The sequence below is a fragment of the Tasmannia lanceolata genome, unplaced genomic scaffold (genome assembly GCF_043159265.1).
Source record: "Tasmannia lanceolata isolate RefF3 unplaced genomic scaffold, GAP_Taslan_0.1 ptg000029l, whole genome shotgun sequence".
Classification (NCBI taxonomy): domain Eukaryota; kingdom Viridiplantae; phylum Streptophyta; class Magnoliopsida; order Canellales; family Winteraceae; genus Tasmannia; species Tasmannia lanceolata.
In genome coordinates, this window is record NW_027518706.1 from 4,292,827 (window position 1) to 4,313,898 (window position 21,072).

Below are 21,072 nucleotides of genomic sequence, written 5' to 3' on the forward strand. Positions count from 1 at the left end.
TTTGCAGCCCTTTTTGTGTTGTGATTTGGATCTGGAACAAATCCTTGGATTTCCAAATCAACGACTGACAATGAAAAAAAATCAGATTTCCGAACATGTTATGGAAATAAGTCAATGTAAATCCAAAGATCTGACAATTTCCTTCATCCTCTTTGCTCCTCAACCTCTCCCCTCCTAGGAAGTACCCCCTCCCCCCTTGTCTCCCTCAACATGAATTGGCGGATCTATTCATTTTGTATTCAAAACTCAGATCCAAATCCAAATACAACCAAACTGGCCCTAAATATTTGGTGAAATTGCGAGTATACTCCAGTATTTCGGCCAATATATCAAGGGAGCTGATATTTCCGCTTCACTTTTAGACTAATCTACTCCAACTTGGAGTAAATTGGTCTAAAAGTGGAGTGGAAATATCCAAAGCATAGGGGAGTTGATATTTCCGCTCCCAGTTTGGAGTGGATTGGTCTGAAGGGGGAGCGGAAATATCAATTTCCTATATCAACTACCAACACTAATATCTGCCCACACATAGGCACATACCATAACTGACCTTCTTTTTCTCTGTAGTAGTTTGTACGTTTGTCGTCCCATTCATTCGCACACCGTACATTTCTCTATTATTCACTGTTTTTTTGTCTAAGGTGGCCCCCACATTTCACTGTAGTTGTCAGGTTAATAATTACGGGGTGTCGATATCAATGCACGATAGGGTCCTATAAAACTGGTACACGGGTTTCACGCCCAACAGCAATTCAGAGAGACAGAGAAGCTAAAAAAATGGCTAAGTATTTGAGCCTAAGCAAAAAGGGTGCCAAGGCATGCAACACCCTTCTACAGAGAAGCTCTTTTGCTACTCAAGCCACTACTGATCATCATGCATTTCCACCCAAGATCAGCAAAGATCTTTCTGGGGCAAGCTCTTCAGACCAACTTTATTATTATTGTTTTTGGCTCTTAGTTTTTAGATTGTGTTGAGAATGAATTTTTCTCTTCATTTTAGGAGTTTCTCTGTAGATTTATTTTGGTGAGGCCTTGTTTGGATTGCATGAATCTTCTGGAAAAGTTTGCAAAGGAAAAATATTTCTAAAATTATTTACTTTTTTTACATAGAGAGATCTTCAATTTGTGATAATATCCCTCTAAATTCACCACAATCATACCATTTTCATCTAAAATATGGAAATATTTTTTTTTTCAAGGAAAAAAATTTCCATCAAAAATGTTTTTCTTGCAATCCAAACATGGCCTTAGTTAATTTAGCATTTTTTTTTCCTTCAGAGGGCTTTTGTTTTCACATATATGTTCTGACAAATGTAATGCTTTCCTTTTGTGTGTAGTTTGAACTGTTTCTTTTTTTCTTCAGAGAATTTTGTTTGCAAAGTATGGATCCATTTTTCCTCTAGAGAATTTTATGTTCTTTTACTTCTTCTTTTTTCCTTTTAATTAGAGATGTGTTGGATAGTGTGTTCTGTATTTTGAGTAGCTTGTTCATGAGAAAATTGGGTCTTACTTTTCTCTGTTTGGGGATTCTTCTCTAATTTTTCTTAGGTTTTTTTTTTTTTTTTTTGGATTTTCTGCTAAATGAGCTTCTAGAAATATGGAGAGTTTGTGTTTGTTCATGTGAAAATTGGTTTCTTTGTTTTTCTTCATCAGGGGGGATTTTTCTTCAGAGAATTTGGGGCTCATACTTTGGTTTTTTTTTTATTTCCTCATTTTTTTTTCAATTAGAGGTGTTGTGTTTTGTTTTTGAGTAGTTTTTCATGAGAAGATTGGGTATTCTTCTCTATTTTGGGAGTCTTCTCTAAATTTCCCTGGTTTATTTTAATTGCATTAGCTTTTTCATGCTTTCTAAAAAGATGGGGAGTTTTTATTTATTTTTTGTTTAATAAAAGAAAGGCTACAAGTTACTTTGTCAGTGCTTTTTAAAAAGTGAATGTAGGAAAATATCAATTCTCATGTCTTTGTCATTTAGTCTCTTCTGATCTTTATTATGCATTTGTATTCTCCTGGGTGGGCTCGATCTTCTCTTCTTCTTCTGTTTTGATAAAATTATTTTTACTTCAAAAAAAAAAAAAAAAGATTCTTTTATGTTCATGTTAAAATTGGATTTTTTTTTTCTTTTCTGGGTTGGCTTCTCTAGAAATTTATATTTTTTTAAACAATCAGTTTATCTTCTTTCCTTTTTTTTCTGTCTTTAGAGTTTTGCTATTTTACACAAGGGGTTTTGTTTTTTATTTTGGTGATTTCTAAAGAATATTTTGTCAAAATATGTTTATCTACTCTATGATTAGTTATCTATTGATTTTATTTTTCTTTATTTCAGTTGTTTAGTAATTTGATCAAGTGAAACTCTGGTCTCTTTATTTTTCTGTTCTTTAAACTTCCCCACAATTTTTTTTGTTCTTCTAATTAAGTTTTTTTTAAGAATTCTCCCATCTGTTAATGGGTTTCCGTTTTCGTCAGCCGTTTTTTTCTTTATTTTTTCATTTTGTAGATTTTAATCTTAATTGATCCTCTCTCTGTCCCAATTTTGGTAATTTTATGAAATTTTACATTTATATAGGAAAATTTTATTTGCAGTCTGCATTCTCTTGTTTTGATAATGTCACTCCCTTTCTTTACACTTTTGTAATTAGCTGTTAGAGGCTCTCACAAATTCCAAAAAGCTTGTTTGACTGTGGTTTTTGTTTTCTATATTTCAGGTTATTGGGAAAACTCCCCTTGTTTATCTTAACAAAGTTACCGAAGGCTGTGGAGGTTATGTTGCTGCCAAGCTAGAGATGATGCAACCCACATGTAGCGTAAAGGACAGGTAAACATTTCCCTATTGAGTTTTTTGATCAGGCATAACCCATCCCCACCGTACACTTGGCACGAATGTGGTGATCCAATCCAGTCATCGATGGGCGAAACTGATCTCAATTTGGTGTGGGACGTGAAGGCCCCATCTAATCTATGACTGAGGATCCAAAACTGTCATTTGGATCATTCCACAATAGGACCCACCAAATGAATGGTTTGAATCATATAATGGTACAGTACTTGCTTGAACAGAAACTCCTTTTTCTTGATGTGGATCATTGTATAATTTCTCACTTTGGAATGAGTTAGGATTAGGTTTGGAAAACCTATTGTGAATAGGTGAAAATCCCCATAATTTGGCAGTTATATACTTTTATCATGCATTATTGTATCTTTTTTTATTGAATTAAGTTTTTGTGGTTGTAGGCCGGCGTTTGCCATGATAGAAGATGCAGAAAAGAAAGGGCTGATAACACCGGGCAAGGTACACTCCTTGTTGCATTTTGTAAGGCAATGGTTTTCCCAAATTATCATCCAAATGGGGTAATTGTTATATCATCCAAATCGTTCGAATGGTCACCGTAGATTGGCCATAGCCCAAATATATCCCCCATAGAACCACTGTTTAAACTCCTCGAGTTGATCGTCAACTCAGATGAGTTGACCAAATTTTACCTTTTCCAGACTCATGTAAGTCAATAAAAAAACTCCTTTGACTCGCCCGAGTTTCCTACCTTGTCTCAGTCTCATCCAATTCCTTTTGAATGTTGATCGTTGTTTCTGCTTTTCAATTGTCCCCATTGTTGTAGGCACCAATTAGATGGTTAGCAATATAGCATCATCCAATTGGGAAGTTGCTAGCGACATGCCTCATCCTCAGTGGGCCCAGCTTATGAATGAATGAATTCAGTCTAGGTGAGTGAAATGTAGTCATTTTTAACAGTTCCATCTTTCACTTGAAGGGCTAAATTATTTTCCTGAAAATCAGGAGTCAGTAGTTTACCCAATGTGAATTTTGTGTCACTCTCAGCTCTACATCAAGAGATTTTGGAAGGGCCTGTTAAATTTTTGGTAAATAGAAATTCCCTTGGTTTCGTTGGTCTTTTCATGAGTTGTGTAGAAAAGATCCAAAGTCATGGGAGGGAGAATCATATGGTCTTTCTATCCATGTACCAACATACAGGTTTTTAACATTTAATTTTCCCTTGAAGGGTTAAATTATAGTGCTGAAAATCAGGAGTCAGTAATTTCCCCACGTTGAAGTTAAGCTGTGTCACTCTCAGATGTCTAGTTGCGATATCACCAAAGCTCTTTTGGAAGGGCCTGTTAATTTCGTGTTAAAACCAAAACTCCCTTAGTTTTCTTAGTCTTTTCATAAGCTGTGTAGAAAAGATCCAAAGCCAATCCCAGTGAACAATAGTAATTTTAGGTTGGTATCTGACAAGGAATTTCAATACATTCGAGGCTTTACTGACGCAGGGGCGGATGTGAAACAACCAATTACTCCAAAAGCTTAAGCTGTTGGAGAGGTGTTATTTAAACTTTTATACTTTACCATATCTAGTTCACCAAGCCTTTCTTCAAGACTGTGCACAGATAATAGTAATTTTAGGTTGGTATCTGACAAGGAATTTCACTACATTCCAGGCTTTACTGACGCAGGGGCGGATGTGAAACAACCAATTACTCCAAAAGCTTAAGCTGTTGGAGAGGTGTTATTTAAACTTTTATACTTTACCACACTCCCCCTCAGGTGTGACCCCTCTTTTTAGGGTTGGCCTACACGTGGCACATGTGGCCCCTCTTTTGGGTTGGCCGTAACATGTGGATTTTTAATATCAAGGAGTTTTGAACTCAAGACCTTTGCTCTGATACCATGTGAAACAACCAATTGCTCCAAAAGCTTAAGCTGTTGGACATGGCGTTATTTAACCCTTTATACTTCAACACAATGGATAGCAGAAGCTTTAAGGTTACGGCGTGGTTAAAGGGTTCATGGACGTGGAGGTTGGATTAAGGGGAAACAAAATTGGTTGGGTTAAGGCTCTGCAGGAAAGGAGTTCGTAGGTTGTTAAGAATTGGAAGTGGGCTTAAGAGTTGAGGTTGTGTTGCTTAGGGGCTTTGGCTAACACGAAGGAAAAAGGAAATGAATAATTATAAGAGGTGTCGGTTGACTAAAGAAGAGATAAAGAAGATTGGTTTAAGAGGTGAGGTTGTGTTGCTTAGGGAATTGGTTAAAGAAGCATGAAGGCTTGATTAGGTGATTTCAAGATAGAAGGTTTTGAATCTGTTATGGGATTAAAGATAGGTTGTTGGTTCAATTCAAGATAGGTTGGTGGTTGGGGATTCCTATCAAAGAAGGGTGGTTATGGGAAAGGGATTGGTGAAAGTGGGCTGAGAAAGAGTCTTGGTGGATGTTAATATAAGGTAGTTTAGGAAGGGATCTTGAATATGGTGCTGATCGGTCAACAATAGAAAAGGTAACTTCTGGGTAAAAGTGAACACGACAGTGGTCGGTTTTGGGACTAGTTAGGATGTGTTAATAAACGATGTTGGTTCGGAGGGCCGGTTGGGGAATGATTCGGGTATACAGGATGGGAGGTCTTCGGGTGAAAGGTTGTGGCAAGAATTGGAAAATAAGGCTGTTTTGGGCGAGGAATTGGTGGCCGTGAGATGAGGGTGAAGTCGAGTGGGCTGTTGTGTGCTGATTTCTAAGTGATGATGAGTGGTGGATTTTGAAGCAGGAAAGCTGCTTCAATGGAGATTAAACTTGCATAAAACAAGCTTGAAAAAAAACTTAAAAAAGAGAGAAAATGTTTTAATCAAAACCCACTTCTTCTTCTAAAAAACAAAAGATAAACATAGATGGAGAAACTCTCCCAAAGAAACTTTATTTCATATCAACTCAGCCCATCCAAAACAGTTTACAATAGTCTATTTATAGACTTTGATTGGTTTCCTAATCTTACTAAAACAAAGAAACTAAAAATTGAATTCACTTTCTCAAAGTCTCCTAAAGCAAATCTAACTTTCCTAAAACTTATCTCACATCCTAAAATTTCTCTAGCTTGGACGACTTCTCTACTCAAACTAAAACAAAGGCTTATTTTAAGCCAATGGAAAATTTCAAAATTAAATAAATAGACCAAAGCAAATAAATTTGGATCATTGTGAAACAAGGACCATTGATTGTAGCGTTGTCTAATAACTTGATGATCTTGACTTGATTGACCTTGCAAAAACATGATCTGGCATCTTCTCGAGCTCGATCGTCGATTCATGTCGTCTGTTGCCCGTTGCCTCACCCAATGGTCCGAAATTGTTTGATCACGGCTTTGTGGTTCTCGGCCTTTGAACGAAATAGATGCATCTGCATCAATTACCAACCTTTGAAAGATAGCAACATGTTTTTTTAAGATAAAGTTCTTTTTTGCACTGGCAAAACTGCCTTTTATATTGTTGGTTTTAAGTTCTGCACCCATTTGCTGTAATGATCAGTGAACGGGGCCACCATGAGACCGTGTCATGTCCAGGTTCCCATGCCGAATGGATAGTCCTAGCCATCATCAAATGGTTAGGATCTTATGAACAACTTAGGCATCATGGATACCATATAATCAGGCATTGGCCCCCTAGATCAACGACCTTGATTATCACAGATTTGGTGAGGAATGTGAGTAAATATGGATCTTTGGATGCAATGCTCTTAGCAAAACTCTACTTAAAAGCCGACCCCAACTAGTTTGGGACAAAGGCTTAGTTGAGTTGAGATATAATGTGAAAGCTTGCAATATGCCTTTAGGAACTAAAATCATCTTCCTTTTGACCAAATGACCTTTGTTTCCTCTAACTTTTGTTGTTATGTTGTTACAGACCATCTTGATTGAGCCCACGTCAGGAAATATGGGAATTGGGTTGGCATTCATGGCAGCCATGAAAGGTTACCATCTCAAACTCACGATGCCTTCCTACACAAGCCTTGAGAGAAGGGTAACCATGAAGGCCTATGGGGCTGAGTTGATCATTACGGACCCTACTAAGGGGATGGGAGGAACAGTTAAGAAAGCCCATCAACTTGCAGATACCATTCCAGATGCCTTCATGCTCGAACAGTTCGAGAATCCTGCTAACACTCAGGTAATTATGGCATCAACCATTTGATTCTATTTTTTTTTTCACCTTTTTTTCCTACAAAAATGGAGTCATTTGTGTGACCATAGTGTTCACCACACACACACACACACACACACACACACACACACACACACACACACACACACATATATATATACTAGTAAAAAACCCTGTGCAATGCACGGGCCGGCAAAGAAATGTACGGACCACGTCATAGGTTGATCTAAACCGTCCATGTGATGGAACACAACATAAATAGGTTGTGCCTCAAAAATCATTTCCATAGGTTGATCCTAGCCATCCAATCTATAGAGGTTTCCATAATTTCTCTTAAATCGGATGGTTAAGATCACCCTATAGATTTTTCATTAAAAAACCATAAAGGAGGGGGGTAAGATTGAAATTATGTGGCTTTAATGGGTGCATTTGTTAAAAAGCATAAAGGAGGGGGTAGGATTGAAAATATGTGAGTTGAATGGGTGCATTTGTTAAAAAAAGTCAAAAAAAGTGATGTGTAATTCTCATAGAATTTTCCAAAAATTCAAAAAATTCTCTTCTTTTCTCTTCTCCTATATAGTATATATATATATATATATATATATATATATATATATAATAAGCTGGATGGAAAAGAAGAGAATTTTTTGATTTTTTAGAAAATTATATGAGAATTACACATCACTTTTTTTGACTTTTTTTAACAAATGCACCCATTCAACTCACATATTTTCAATCCTACCCCCTCCTTTATGCTTTTAACAAAGGCACCCATTAAAGCCATATAATTTCAATCTTACCCCCCTCCTTTATGGTTTTTTAATAAAAAATCTATAGGGTGATCTTAAGTTCTTAACCATCCGATTTAAGAGGAATTGTGGAAACATCTATAGATTGGAGGGCTAGGATCAGCCTATGGAAATGACTTTTGGGGCACAACCTATTTATGTTGTGTTCCATCACATGGACGGTTTGGATCAACCTATGACATGGTCTATACAGTTCTTTGTCGGCCCGTGCATCGCACGGGTGTTCCATCACATGGACGGTTTGGATCAACCTATGACGTGGTCCGTACAGTTCTTTGTCGGCCCGTGCATCGTACGCACCCATTAAAGCCACATAATTTCAATCTTACCCCCCTCCTTTATGGTTTTTTAATTAAAAGGAATTATGGAAACATCTATAGATTGGAGGGCTAGGATCAGCCTACGAAAATGATTTTTGGGGCACAACCTATTTATGTTGTGTTCCATCACATGGACGGTTTGGATCAACCTATGACGTGGTCCGTACAGTTCTTTGTCGGCCCGTGCATCGCACACACCCATTAAAGCCACATAATTTCAATCTTACCCCCCTCCTTTATGGTTTTTCAATAAAAAATCTATAGGGTGATCTTAACCATCCGATTTAAGGGGAATTATGGAAACCTCTATAGATTGGACGGCTAGGATCAGCCTATGGAAATGATTTTTGGGGCACAACCTATTTATGTTGCGTTCCATCATATGGACGGTTTGGATCAACCTATGACGTGGTTCGTACAGTTCTTTGCCGGCCCGTGCATCGCACGAAGTTTTTTACTAGTATATATATATATATATATATAGCAGAAGAGAAAAGGAGAGAATTATTTGAATTTCTTCCAAACTTCTAATAGAATTACACATCACTTTTTTTGCCTTTTTTTTAACAAAGGCACCCATTCAACCCACATATTTTCAATCCTACCCCCTCCTTTATGCTTTTTAACAAAGGCACCCATTAAAGCCACATAATTTCAATCCTACCCCCCATCCTTTATTCTTTTTTAATAAAAAAATGGACAAAGTCAACATAGTGATGTTTTTTCTTTGCAAAATTACGGATTTGGTACATATGTTACATAATACTACGGATTTTTGTGAACATATTACATAATACTACGGATTCAGGATGCCTTTCAAAATATTGACGAACCCGATTATTTTTTAATACAGAACGTGTTCATTTAGTACATAATACTACGAATTTCGGCCACCTTTCAAAATATTTTGGGTCCCACTCGAATGCATGGGTTTGGCTATAGATGTTTCGTGAGACCCACCTTTCAAAGCATGAGTGTGAAATACTCCACCGCATCAAATGGGAAAGTGATTAACCATTTATATTTTTCTCGCCCCGTGCATCGCACGGGTGTTTTTACTAGTGTGTGTGTGTGTATTTTTTTTTGAAAGATAACAACCAATTTTATTGATACTGCATAACCATAAATTTAGAGAACTAACAATGCAGGGGGTGAAACATCCCCCACATGTAATCATCAAGCTAATACCACCCCTTAGCATTCACCATTTAAATCTACACTTCACATAAAAGCTATATATATATATATACTGTCCAATCTATGTGTAACCTGTTGGATGGGGCTCATCCTAAAAATCACCCCTCATCAGAATGTTATGTATAAATAATCTCTATTGTCCAATAAGAAGAGTCCACAAAAGAGGTCTACTAATCAAGGGAAAGTTCATCTGGCTAGTGCTAGGTTTACCATAAGATTGTTCCCCCAAATTGTTTATCTAACTTCCTTACCATTTTTTAATTTAACAATAAAACCATTTTATGTATTTGATTAAGAAAAAAAATAGGGTTTTTATGTGTCTTATAATTTGAAGAAAAAAACAGGTGCATTTTGAGACAACGGGTCCTGAGATATGGGAGGACACTCTTGGGCAAGTCGACATCTTTGTGATGGGAATAGGGAGTGGTGGCACTGTCTCTGGAGTAGGGCAGTATCTGAAATCCAAAAATCCCAATGTTAAGGTACTCATTTTATTAATTGGGATTTGCTAGCATCCATCGCAGAAGGCATTTCACGGGTGGTCTGTTGCATCTGACAGCAGCCACCTCGTGAATGAAGACAAAATCTGCTGAAAAGTGAGCCTGTGTGGCTGCTGTCAGATGCAACAGACCATCTGCAAAATGCCTTCTGCGATGGACGCTAGCAAATCCCTAATTAATTTGTTATCTATTTATTAAATATATCACCATTTTGTATTTATTAGTAATGTGGATTCTATTATAAATTTTATTTAATATTCTTTATTTTTTGGTAGATATACGGACTTGAACCAGAGGAAAGCCCTGTACTAAATGGTGGAAAACCAGGTAAATTGTCTTTTCTTTTTAAATTTCGTTATACTAACTTACATTTGAGTTTTTTTATGTTATCTTGATTAATCAATACATATGGGAAATTCACACGATTAACTATTCAATTTTAGAGTTCATAGCTAAAAATTATAATAAAATGTGGAAGCATTGTACTTTATATTCTTAGTGGTTTGTCCTCCTCCTTAGGAGACTATTATTTTATTAAATAATTTATTGTTAATATTAGTCTCTGGGTCGTTATTCTCCTACTGAAGTGGCTAATGTTTATATTATGAACATGTTACTTGGCACAGGTCCTCATCAAATTACTGGCAACGGGGTTGGCTTCAAGCCAAAGATTTTGGACATGGATGTAATGGATCAAGTCCTTATGGCAAGTATTTAATCACTCTTTTATTGTTTAATGGTACATTTGCTGTTAAAACAACTTTCTTAGGCAACTAATACATAACGCTCCCCATATGCACTCCCTTTATTTAAAATAATTCCGAGGACCTCCCTCTTTTTATAACTCATGGTTCATTTGAACAATATTGAGAATATAGTTTTGAAATCTATAGCATTTTGCAGGTGTCTAGTGAGGATGCAATCAAGATGGCAAGAGAGTTGGCACTGAAGGAAGGGCTTTTTGTAATTATCTAATCAACTCTTTTAACCATTTTTTTTTTTTCAATTTCCTCTTTTGCTCACATAAGTGAAATGTGATTTGTTGGAAGAGATTCTACTTTGTGTTTGTGTTTGTATCTTTCAATCTAACACTGCATATGGGGCATATGTGTAGTTCATCCAATCCCACAAACCAAATCATAAATGGGCAATAGGCAGAAAATACATTGAACAAATGGTCCTAACCTTCAATCTCAAAGACTTTCTTATTAACCATGGATGGTTGGTCATTTTTCATTTTAAATGGTCCATATTTTGAGGACACTTTCCAGATGGTTAATTAACATCTAGAATTTACAACATTTGGGCGAGCGGCCTTTTGCTGTAAGGGCTCTTACATGAACTGTACTAATTTCGAGCCTGTATATGATACAAGCCTATAATTTCGAGCCTGTATATATATATATATATATATAGGAAAAGGTTTCTGAGCAAAAGGCATTTCGCGGGCCGGCTGTACCATGAGAGAGGAGCCACGGCTTACTTTTCATCAGATTGTCTTATTCATTTTATTCATCTGAGGTGGCTGCTCTCTCATGCAACCGCCGGTCTGTGAAATGCTTTCTGCAATGGTCCCTAGCAAATCCCAAGATATTTTTAACTAATTTAAGTACTTTCTACTTGTGGGAGTTTCTATTGTTGCTATTTAGACAATTGAAAAGATTTTTTTTCAAACATTTACTTGATATTTTTCCAATTTTGTTTACTACATTCCAGAGTAGTACTGCAACAGAACTTACTCAATTCGTGACTTTAGGTTTGAGTTGCGTGAGTGTCTATATTTTACTTTGGGTCTAATTACAATTGTTCATTAGTCACAGATAAACAGTGCGAAGTATTGATCATTGCCCATAAATATCATTGTTATAAGGGAATTGCTAGGGTCCATCGCAAAAGGGTTTTCGCGGCTGGTCTGTCACACATCAGACCAGCCACCTCGTTAATGAAGACAACAGCTTTTGTCTCCATTCACGAGGTGGCTGGTCTGACGTGCAACAGACCAGCAACGAAAAGCCTTTTGCGATGGAGCTTAGCAAAATCCCTTGTCATAAATATTCCTTATAAAAAATTTATTTCCATTTATGCATTCTTAGAACTACTTTTTTGTAGGTTGGGATTTCTTCAGGGGCCAATGTAGTTGCAGCACTGAGGCTTGCAAAAAAGCCTGAGAACAAAGGAAAACTAATTGTGGTATGAGCATCTTATTTTCTTTATTATCTTGTGTTAGAACTCTATAATTTATTTAATAATCACCATTGTTACAAAGGAAATAGGATTTTCCTCCATGGGGGCGTTCTTATTTTTTGGCCTCTTCACGAAAAATTGACCTGCATGGACTCATCTTCTCTGTTTATCCTTCATCATCATCATCATCATCATCTTATTATTATTATTATTATGATCATCGTCATCATGTTTTTGTCATCATTTGTTCCATCATTATAATCTTTCTTACTGCAATTACTGTTTCTCATTGTCATTGTTGTTGTCACCTTTCTTATTGTCATCTTCGTTATTCATACATCATATTTCATAAATTCTAGCACTATTTTGAGGTTCTAAGTAGAGAATGTGTGGAAAAAAGTATAATTTCAGGGATTTTCCAAAATAAAAAAAATTGAAATTCTTGAAATCTTATGGATATTAATGTCAAATTATAAAGTTTTTTGGTGTGTTAATTTGCTTTAGAGGTGGGGTTTTGGATTGGTTCGTAGCTTCAAAGAGAATTTCTATAGGACTATAATTAAGTATTCTGAGTTGTTCCAGGCTTTTAGCAAACATAGCAAACGAAGGAACATCAAAAGTTTTATATAGTCCATTAAGGTTTATGTTAATGATAAGTAACCTTAACCTTTTAAAATTATCGTCATTCTGTTGTTAAAAGGTTTCTGGATATTGCAATTACAACAGAATTATTATGTCTTTTTAACTTTCGTTGGTCAATTTCACTTTCGTGTTTATTTTCCTCCAAATGAAATTCCATTTTGGGTGTGTCTTCCCTAGTATAAAGACAAGGGAACTGATTTATTTGCACCCTTTTCTTCCTCGTCCACCCCCTCTCACCAGTTTAATTTTGACTCCTCATTTTACACTACAAGCGTGTGGCCAGGGAAAGAAAATGAGGTGAATATATCATTTCCCTAAAAGTAACCAACATTTTTGTTAGAATTTAGTAGATCAGATCTTTAAAAGGATCTAGAAAGATCTGACCGTTGGATCATTGTAGTGGTAGATTAGGAAGTTATTTTAGTTTTGTATTTGAAATTCAAACACAAGTAGTTACAGGGCAGTTAAGCACATGTTTCTCATGTATTTCATGGAAACTACTTGTAATTTTTATCTATAAATATAGTCCAAAAGCACCCCATAATCATAGGGGTTTTCTCCCTAATATCTCCACATTTTCAATCTCTTTTATTTTTGAATGTTTTGTTGTTCTGATTTTGATTGAATGGGCTTCTGGTGTGAATTTCAGACTGTTCTTCCAAGCTTTGGAGAAAGATACTTGTCATCAGTTCTGTTTCAAGAGATAAGGGAAGAGGCTGAAAAGATGGTGCCAGTATCTGTGGATTAGGTACCCAGCTAAATAAAGGAATGTTCTTGTGGACTAAATGGATGAATTGAAGCTTTTGTCTCTGAATTATTTCACGTGTCCTTGAATAAAAATATGAAAGATGTAGTCAAACTTGTGAAGGTAAGGAGACAATCCAAAGCATTTAATAAAGATGACAATAAAAATTTCATTTTCTCTGTCTCTTGAGTTACTTCCCTCTTCTTTGCACTTACCCTAAGCCCTGATTGTGTTCAATTTAAGTAAGGACCTCGGACACTACGGATGGTCCAATTCAAAATATCACTGAAAAAAGATATGATCGAGATGGGATCTAAACTGGAAAAGAGGAGAAAAGTGGGTGCTGATTGAAACGAGGAGAAAAGTCAACATAGTCCCACATTGGAAAGTTGAAAAGTTAGAGAGGGGTTATTGTACTCCCTCCCACTACTCTATTGCTTTGTTGCACAGATGTGTTTTGGCAAATTGTGGAACATCTGGAACGGTGTACCGTCCGCACACGCACCTCCTAACTGTTCGAGGCAACCGGACTCCTAACTGTTCAATTCGAGAGGAAACATAACTCTCCTAACCAAAGTTTTTGTTGCTGTAAATTTCTCTTCTTCCATTTCATTGAAATACAACTAATCAAGCGTGATGATATTTTCACCTCCTGCGGCACGCAATCGCCCCCCTTTTAACATGATTTGACGTCAAAAAACGTTAAAGTTGCCCACTGTTCACATTTTATAAGGGGGGCGAATGCATACTGTAGAGGGGGTGAAAATATCATCTCCCCTAATTAAATATAAACACAAAGGTTGTTACACATGGGATACTTATTTTCCCACTTAAAGACACATAAGCAACAACCAACACCCACTGCCCTAAAACCCATGAGTCATAGCTAAATAATAACTATGGCCATGCTAGTGCTCGATCGGGTGTGTTCGAGTGCGCAGGATTGTAGGTAATGGCTAGTGTACGATCGGGTGTAATCTGGCCCATCGGATCACGATCATTCTCGTACCAACGGTTAGAGGCCAATTGGGTTCTATCCGGGCCGTAGATTTGCGATCGGTCGTGATCTCATGGCTACGGGGGAGGGCAGAGGTTTTACACAAATCAAGAGTAACTCTAGTAACAATCTAGACTGTAGAATCGTAATTTGGTGCGATCTAATGGTAAAATAAGCATCCCATCATGATCGGGTGCCACCACCAAATGGTGCAATTCAAAGTGAAAAGGCACCATAAGGTCTATAAAATGACCATAAACTCACCATTTCACATGGAATCCGAAAATACAAGTATGAATTTTTTTTATGAAGTCTTTCAATTTAAAAATTCCAAAGCAAGTTTTCATCTTATTAACGCATTTCCAAAATCGGGTTTACCTGCTTTTGCAATTTTCTCTCTTGTATACTGTTATTATCAAGAAACAATCACTAGTATCTTACATATTAAATCTAAAGGGTGATTCAGAGTTTCTTTCTGTTTAGTGCCAAACGTCAATAAACATTTGATGAAGATTCACCGAGCTTCAATGTATCTTGGAGGGAAATTCATGGCTCCCCTTGCACACAAATGGTGGAGGCAAATATCGTCTAAAGGAAAGCAACTACACGCCTTGAAGCATCTCAATTTTTATTTCCATTTCCCATCTTCTCCACCGTCAATCTTCCCCAACAATGCACGCTCATGCTCGGTACATGAATCATGTCCTTTTTTAGAAGGTAGAAAATCCTGAAAAATATTATGCTTATGAAAGCCTCTTAAACAACATAATAAAAAAGATCTCAAATCCACTCCACTTATTAAAAACATAACCTTTTCAGGGATTGTAATTGAATTGTTGCGTACTTACATGAATCATATTTAGAAGGTTGAAAATTAGAAAATATATTAAGCGTATACAAGTCTTTAACCCGTAGAAATCTAAAAGATTTCAAGACCATGCCAACTAGATTTACCAGAATCAGACTTTGCTAAAAAGAAACATATTAAGCTTATATAAGGAGAGGAGACATGGAAGTGAAAGAGAAAGAGAGAGAAATGGCAAACGGAAAGATGAAGAACTTGGGCTTGGTGGGCTTAGCCCTAATGGCCCTTCTCCTCCTTAGCCATGAGTGTCACCCCATCCAAGCCCTGCCTCGCAAAATTCTCATTGTGGCCCATCCGCGATCAACGCCTGTTTGTGACCCGGGGAGTGGTTGTGTTAGTGGTTTACCTGATGACGACTCCACCGTCAGTGCTGGTGGTCAACCGAGTTATGGTCCGCCTTCGCCACCCCATTGTGACCCGGAGGTCGGTGGTTGTGTTAGTGGTCTTCCCAATGCCGACTCCACCAAGAGTGCCGGTGGTCAGCCGAGCTATCATTCGCCATCACCACCCCATTGTGACCCGGAGGTCGGCGGTTGTGTTGGTGCTCTTCCCAACGCCGATTCCACCATCAATGATGGTGGCCAGCCGAGCTATGGTCCGCTATCACCACCCCATTGTGACCCGGAGGTCGGTGGTTGTGTTAATGGTCTTCCCAATGCCGACTCCACCATCAATGACGGTGGTCAGCCTAGCTATGGTTCGCCATCACCACCCCATTGTGACCCGGAGGTCGGGGGTTGTGTTGGTGCTCTTCCCAACGCCGATTCCACCATCAATGATGGTGGCCAGCCGAGCTATGGTCCGCCATCACCCCCCCATTGTGACCCGGAGGTCGGTGGTTGTGTTAATGGTCTTCCCAATGCCGACTCCACCATCAATGACGGTGGTCAGCCTAGCTATGGTTCGCCATCACCACCCCATTGTGACCCGGAGGTCGGCGGTTGTGTTGGTGCTCTTCCCAACGCCGATTCCACCATCAATGATGGTGGCCAGCCGAGCTATGGTCCGCCATCACCACCCCATTGTGACCCGGAGGTCGGTGGTTGTTTTAATGGTCTTCCCAATGCCGACTCCACCAAGAGTGCCGGTGGTCAGCCGAGCTATGGTTCGCCATCACCACCACATTGTGACCCAGAGGTCGGTGGTTGTGTTGGTGCTCTTCCCAACGCCGATTCCACCATCAATGATGGTGGCCAGCCGAGCTATGGTCCGCCATCACCACCCCATTGTGACCCGGAGGTCGGTGGTTGTGTTAATGGTCTTCCCAATGCCGACTCCACCATCAATGATGGTGGTCAGCCTAGCTATGGTTCGCCATCATCACCCCATTGTGACCCGGAGGTCGGCGGTTGTGTTGGTGCTCTTCCCAACGCCGATTCCACCATCAATGATGGTGGCCAGCCGAGCTATGGTCCGCCATCACCACCCCATTGTGACCCGGAGGTTGGTGGTTGTGTTAATGGTCTTCCCAACGCCGACTCCACCATCAATGACGGTGGTCAGCCTAGCTATGGTTCACCATCACCACCCCATTGTGACCCGGAGGTCGGCGGTTGTGTTGGTGCTCTTCCCAACGCCAATTCCACCATCAATGATGGTGGCCAGCCGAGCTATGGTCCGCCATCACCACCCCATTGTGACCCGGAGGTCGGCGGTTGTGTTGGTGCTCTTCCCAACGCTGACTCCACCGTCTTTGGTGCTTGAGACTTGGAAGAATTTAGGGGAAAGAGGGTTGAAATATTAATGTAGAATGATCTTATTATTATAGCACAGTTTTGTCATAGTAATAAATAATACTTGTTGGGAAGTTATTCAGCTTTTTTGTATATGTTTTCTATTTTTTTTTCATTTCTTTTTGGTTGGGTATATTTAGTTTGTTATCATAAGAGCAGTGTTAGGCTGTGTTTGGCAACTCTCCCCAAATGAATCAATACGATTTTATTGCAAAAGCATCGTAAAAAATGAAATGAAAGAAGCAAGTTCAACAACCATTCCTAAAATGTTCTAACTACATTTTATCATTTCCAAATCTAGATTACACAAAGCAGAGATTAGATTTTAATCTTTGTGGTTTTGCTATATCCGAAGGTGCCCACAAATCTGAAAGGTGAGTTCATCTCTCTCTCTCTCTCTCTCTCCCTGTGGTTCGGTAGCCATCTTTTTTTTTTCCTTTTCCTCATTTACTAGGTGGCAGCTCTCACATGCATCAGGCCATCCGCTAAATGCCTTCTACGATGGACGCTAACAAATCCCATTTCTTTTTTTTATCTTGTTTTACTATATTACTGAAATCAAGTTCTGGGCATATAACCCACCGAGGTGTTGGCTCTTCGGCATAAAGTCACGGGTTTGCTCCCTGTTGAACACTCGAATCCCGCTCCCGACTTACCTGATACACGTGGTGAGTGGGTCGTTGCGTGTATCCGTAGGGACTAGTCCAACTCCCGAAGGAGGTGGGGACATCCTTCGTCATAAAAAAAAAAAAAAAGAAGTTCTGGCCATATTCCCTTTTCATTACTTTTTCCGACTAATTTAGAGTTAGACCGTGACTTTGATCTTGAATTTCATCTCTTGTAACGATCTATGGAAAGTTTGAATTTGTGTTTTGAATTAAAACTCATTAAATATGGGTTAAATCCTTACAATAGTTTCTCGAATTGTCTTTATGAAACAGAGTTTTAACTCTCGGTTAGTACAGTTAATGATTGGCTAAATTGATTGACCTTTTTAGCACTCTGAGGCTCTATTAATTTCTCTGAATGGGATTATAAGTCTAGTTGCCCATCAACTGTTTTATTTTTGACACCTTGAAGGATTTCAATTCTTGAGAATTTTATTTTGATGTTGTGTTAAATCAGGTACCACTCAGAGAGATTTCAGCAACTCTTACACCTCTTTCGACATTGGAATAATTGGGATTGAAAGGTTTAGAATCTCTAAGTGTCGAATGAAAACTAGTGTTGAATGTTATGGAGTGAATTGAGTTGCTGTTACAAGAGTAGTGAAATTGTGCATGTCTAATGTTGAACTTCTGAAATGACAATGATTAGAGTTTAATTGCAATAGAAAATCAAATCGTTTAGGCCACGTTTGGATACCCACCAGAATTAGATTTGGATTTAGTTGACATTTTGAACTGGATAAGATCCTCAAAATTTCCAAATCAGCTACAACAGTGCAACAAATTCTGATTTTCAAATCTTTTCTGCGAGACATTATTTGGAAATCAATATTTGTGGCAACTTCCTTCACCATCGGTGCTCCGGCAGCAGCGAGACATCCCTCCCTCGCTTCCTCTCTCTCTTGAAACATGTTCTTGAAGATGATAGATGTATTTTGTATCCAAAACTCAAATCCAAATCAAAATACAAATGCAAGAGGTATCCAAACGGGCCCTTACAGAAGTTACGAATGCCTCAGCACCCTTGCCCATCACAATATTATTAGTATTTACGTCAGGCTATTGCTGACCATGAAAGTAATAACATCGGGACAGAGACGTATTAAATCAATCCTGTAATAGCCATCTAATGTATTCTTTGAGTTTTATATAATGAATCTCATTAGGGCCTCAGCTGACCAAGTCAGAGCACAATTTCTGCAATTCACTTGCATCAAAAGACATCCACCCTAATTTAAAATTTAGTGATCCTCTGGGGCAGGTAACCAAACTAGTGCTTTGCAATCTGCTAAGAGCAATTGCATGGCTTGAAGATGTTTTTCCTTATGAAATATATAGAAGATTAGTTGGGATCAATATCGACGATCTTTTCTTTTGTTTAATATTTTATTTATTCCAGTTTCTGAGATTGGTTTCATATGAGATCATTAATTTATCTATTCTTAATGTTCTGTTCTTAAGGTTCTGCTACTTAGAAGAATAGTCAGATGATCTGTTCTGTCTATATGTGGGTGGTGCCATGGATGCATCTCCCAAGAGCAAAATGACATTGTATAAATTTTAAGATGTTCAAAAGTTTTTGGGCTTGCATATTGTTTTGCACTCCTAAAAGTCTTCTTTAAGAATTAGGAGTTTGTGCTAATTTGATTCTTCTACAATGTTTCTATTTAGATTTATGCATGCAGAAGTTATTCTCATCAATATGTTTTGACTATAGGCTCAATCTTTTTTAATATGATAAAGACTTTCTTTCTTATTACAATCTAGATGGTGAGAAACCAATCCACAGTTATTCGTAGGGATGATAGACACTTGTTAGAGTACATGACCTAAAAGCCAGTACTTTGATGTATTGAACTATTTAGTTCATTAATAAAGTTTCATTCCATATAGTCATTGGGTATATCTTGGAGTGTGTGATATGCTTATTTTTTTCCACACATGTTTGTCCTTTGGTAGCATCGTAGGAATATCATACCTATGAATTCACAGATCCTAAGTGATAGGAAGATATGATATTACAATTCTGTACGGACCTAAAAGTTCATAGTTGGGGTTGCGACTGGACATCTCATCCGGCATTCAACTAGCATCAGACCTAACCTCCATACACGGATTGGGATAACCTATCTTAGCCACTGGGGTAGTGAACCCTAAGCAGATAGAATGGGTGTGTCAAAAGGTTTGCGCACTGAATGGATCACAACAGAATAGCCTGTGGACAAGAATATGGATATGGCTATTCTTCCAGTCAAGACTTTTATATGTCCTTAGACCTGAGGGGTCAATTGTTTGTTTATCAAAGGATTTTCGAAATGCATTTGCAGGTCTAGGCTATTAGATTGGAAGGTATACCGGGCGATATATCAAATTTATGGAACGCTTAAAACTTTTAGGCCGCTAATTTGGATTTCTTGCATCCGCCTATGGCTGATACAGAGATAAACTGAAATATCAGCCATGATGAAAACAGTGCTACGGGTAGAACAAAAAGGAAAAGAAAAAAAAATTGTTGACCATGGCAAAGGTTAACATACAAGGGTGATTTGGGGTCTGTTGTTGACTAGATTCGGTTTCCTTTGGGTTATTCCAAACTCTATTCTGCAGATTATTCAAGGTTAGGATTATGTGCATTGGAATAAAAAGGGGAACGCTTTGTGGAGGATTTGTATTTTGGCTATGTGGTGGTCGATATGGAAAGAAAGAAATGATCGAGTATTTGTCGGTAAGGCCACGTCAGCTTACGGGACCTTTCAAAGGATAGTCGCAATTTCGATTCAATGGGCTAAAAGCTCTCCGCTGTTCTTTGGTACCTCTGCCTATGATTTGTGGGAGGGGTGGCGTATTGTTTGCTCAGAAGGTTCTTCCAAGCCAAAGATAGTCCAACAATGGTCTAATCCTCCCCCCCGGTTTCTTAAAACTTAATTTTGATGGAGCATGTTTTGGGAACCCTGGGTTGGGGGGACGAGGTGGTCTTCTTAGAGATGAAACAGGTTTGGTAATTTGGGCATATTCAGGTCCGTGTGGTCTATGTGATTCTAATGAGGCGGAAGTTAAAGCGGCTTTTTCTGGAATCTTGCATATGGAAGAAAGAATTTTGGACAAAGTGATTATTGAAGGAGATTCATCAAATGTAGTGAAATGGATTTCGGGATCTGCTCCACCTCCTTGGAGATTTCTCTCCATGATTGAAGAGATCTCAGATAGTCTTTCGGGTTCTCTCGCCTCTTTTAGTCATGTGAGAAGATCAGTCAATGGTGAAGCAGATGGTTTGGCCAAATCGAGAGCTATTAGATCTAGTGTGGAGTGGTTTGATTTTATGCCTCCCTAGTTTTTTCTGTGTTTCTTGTTCTCCTTGTATTTTTTCTCATTTTCCTTGTATTCTTTTATTAGTGGATCTTCTTGATTCCTTTTAATATATTATCATTTCAAAAAAAAAAAAAAAAAAACGTACAAGTTGTTAAAAGGAAAATATTCTT

General features: G+C 38.2%; 1 protein-coding gene across 1 annotated transcript; it reads left to right on the forward strand.

Moving 5' to 3' along the window:
* The first annotated feature begins 739 nt into the window (after positions 1-739).
* Positions 740-13,509, forward strand: LOC143858912 (bifunctional L-3-cyanoalanine synthase/cysteine synthase 1, mitochondrial-like). The gene is made up of 10 exons (XM_077369602.1): positions 740-912; positions 2,703-2,812; positions 3,229-3,286; positions 6,676-6,939; positions 9,604-9,741; positions 10,035-10,086; positions 10,386-10,465; positions 10,663-10,722; positions 11,869-11,949; positions 13,235-13,509. The coding sequence occupies exons 1-10, from the start codon at positions 778-780 to the stop codon at positions 13,331-13,333; spliced, it is 1,077 nt and encodes a 358-aa protein (XP_077225717.1). The 5' UTR covers positions 740-777; the 3' UTR covers positions 13,334-13,509.
* The last annotated feature ends 7,563 nt before the right edge of the window (positions 13,510-21,072 follow it).

What these genes read in the sequence shown, in the direction of transcription:
- LOC143858912 (XM_077369602.1), top strand. Translation starts at nt 778, where the DNA reads ATGGCTAAGTATTTGAGCCTAAGCAAAAAGGGTGCCAAGGCATGCAAC. An exon ending in ACATGTAGCGTAAAGGACAG is followed by an intron (nt 2,813 to 3,228) that starts GTAAACATTTCC and finishes TTGTGGTTGTAG; the next exon opens with GCCGGCGTTTGCCATGATAG. An exon ending in CACTGAAGGAAGGGCTTTTT is followed by an intron (nt 10,723 to 11,868) that starts GTAATTATCTAA and finishes ACTTTTTTGTAG; the next exon opens with GTTGGGATTTCTTCAGGGGC.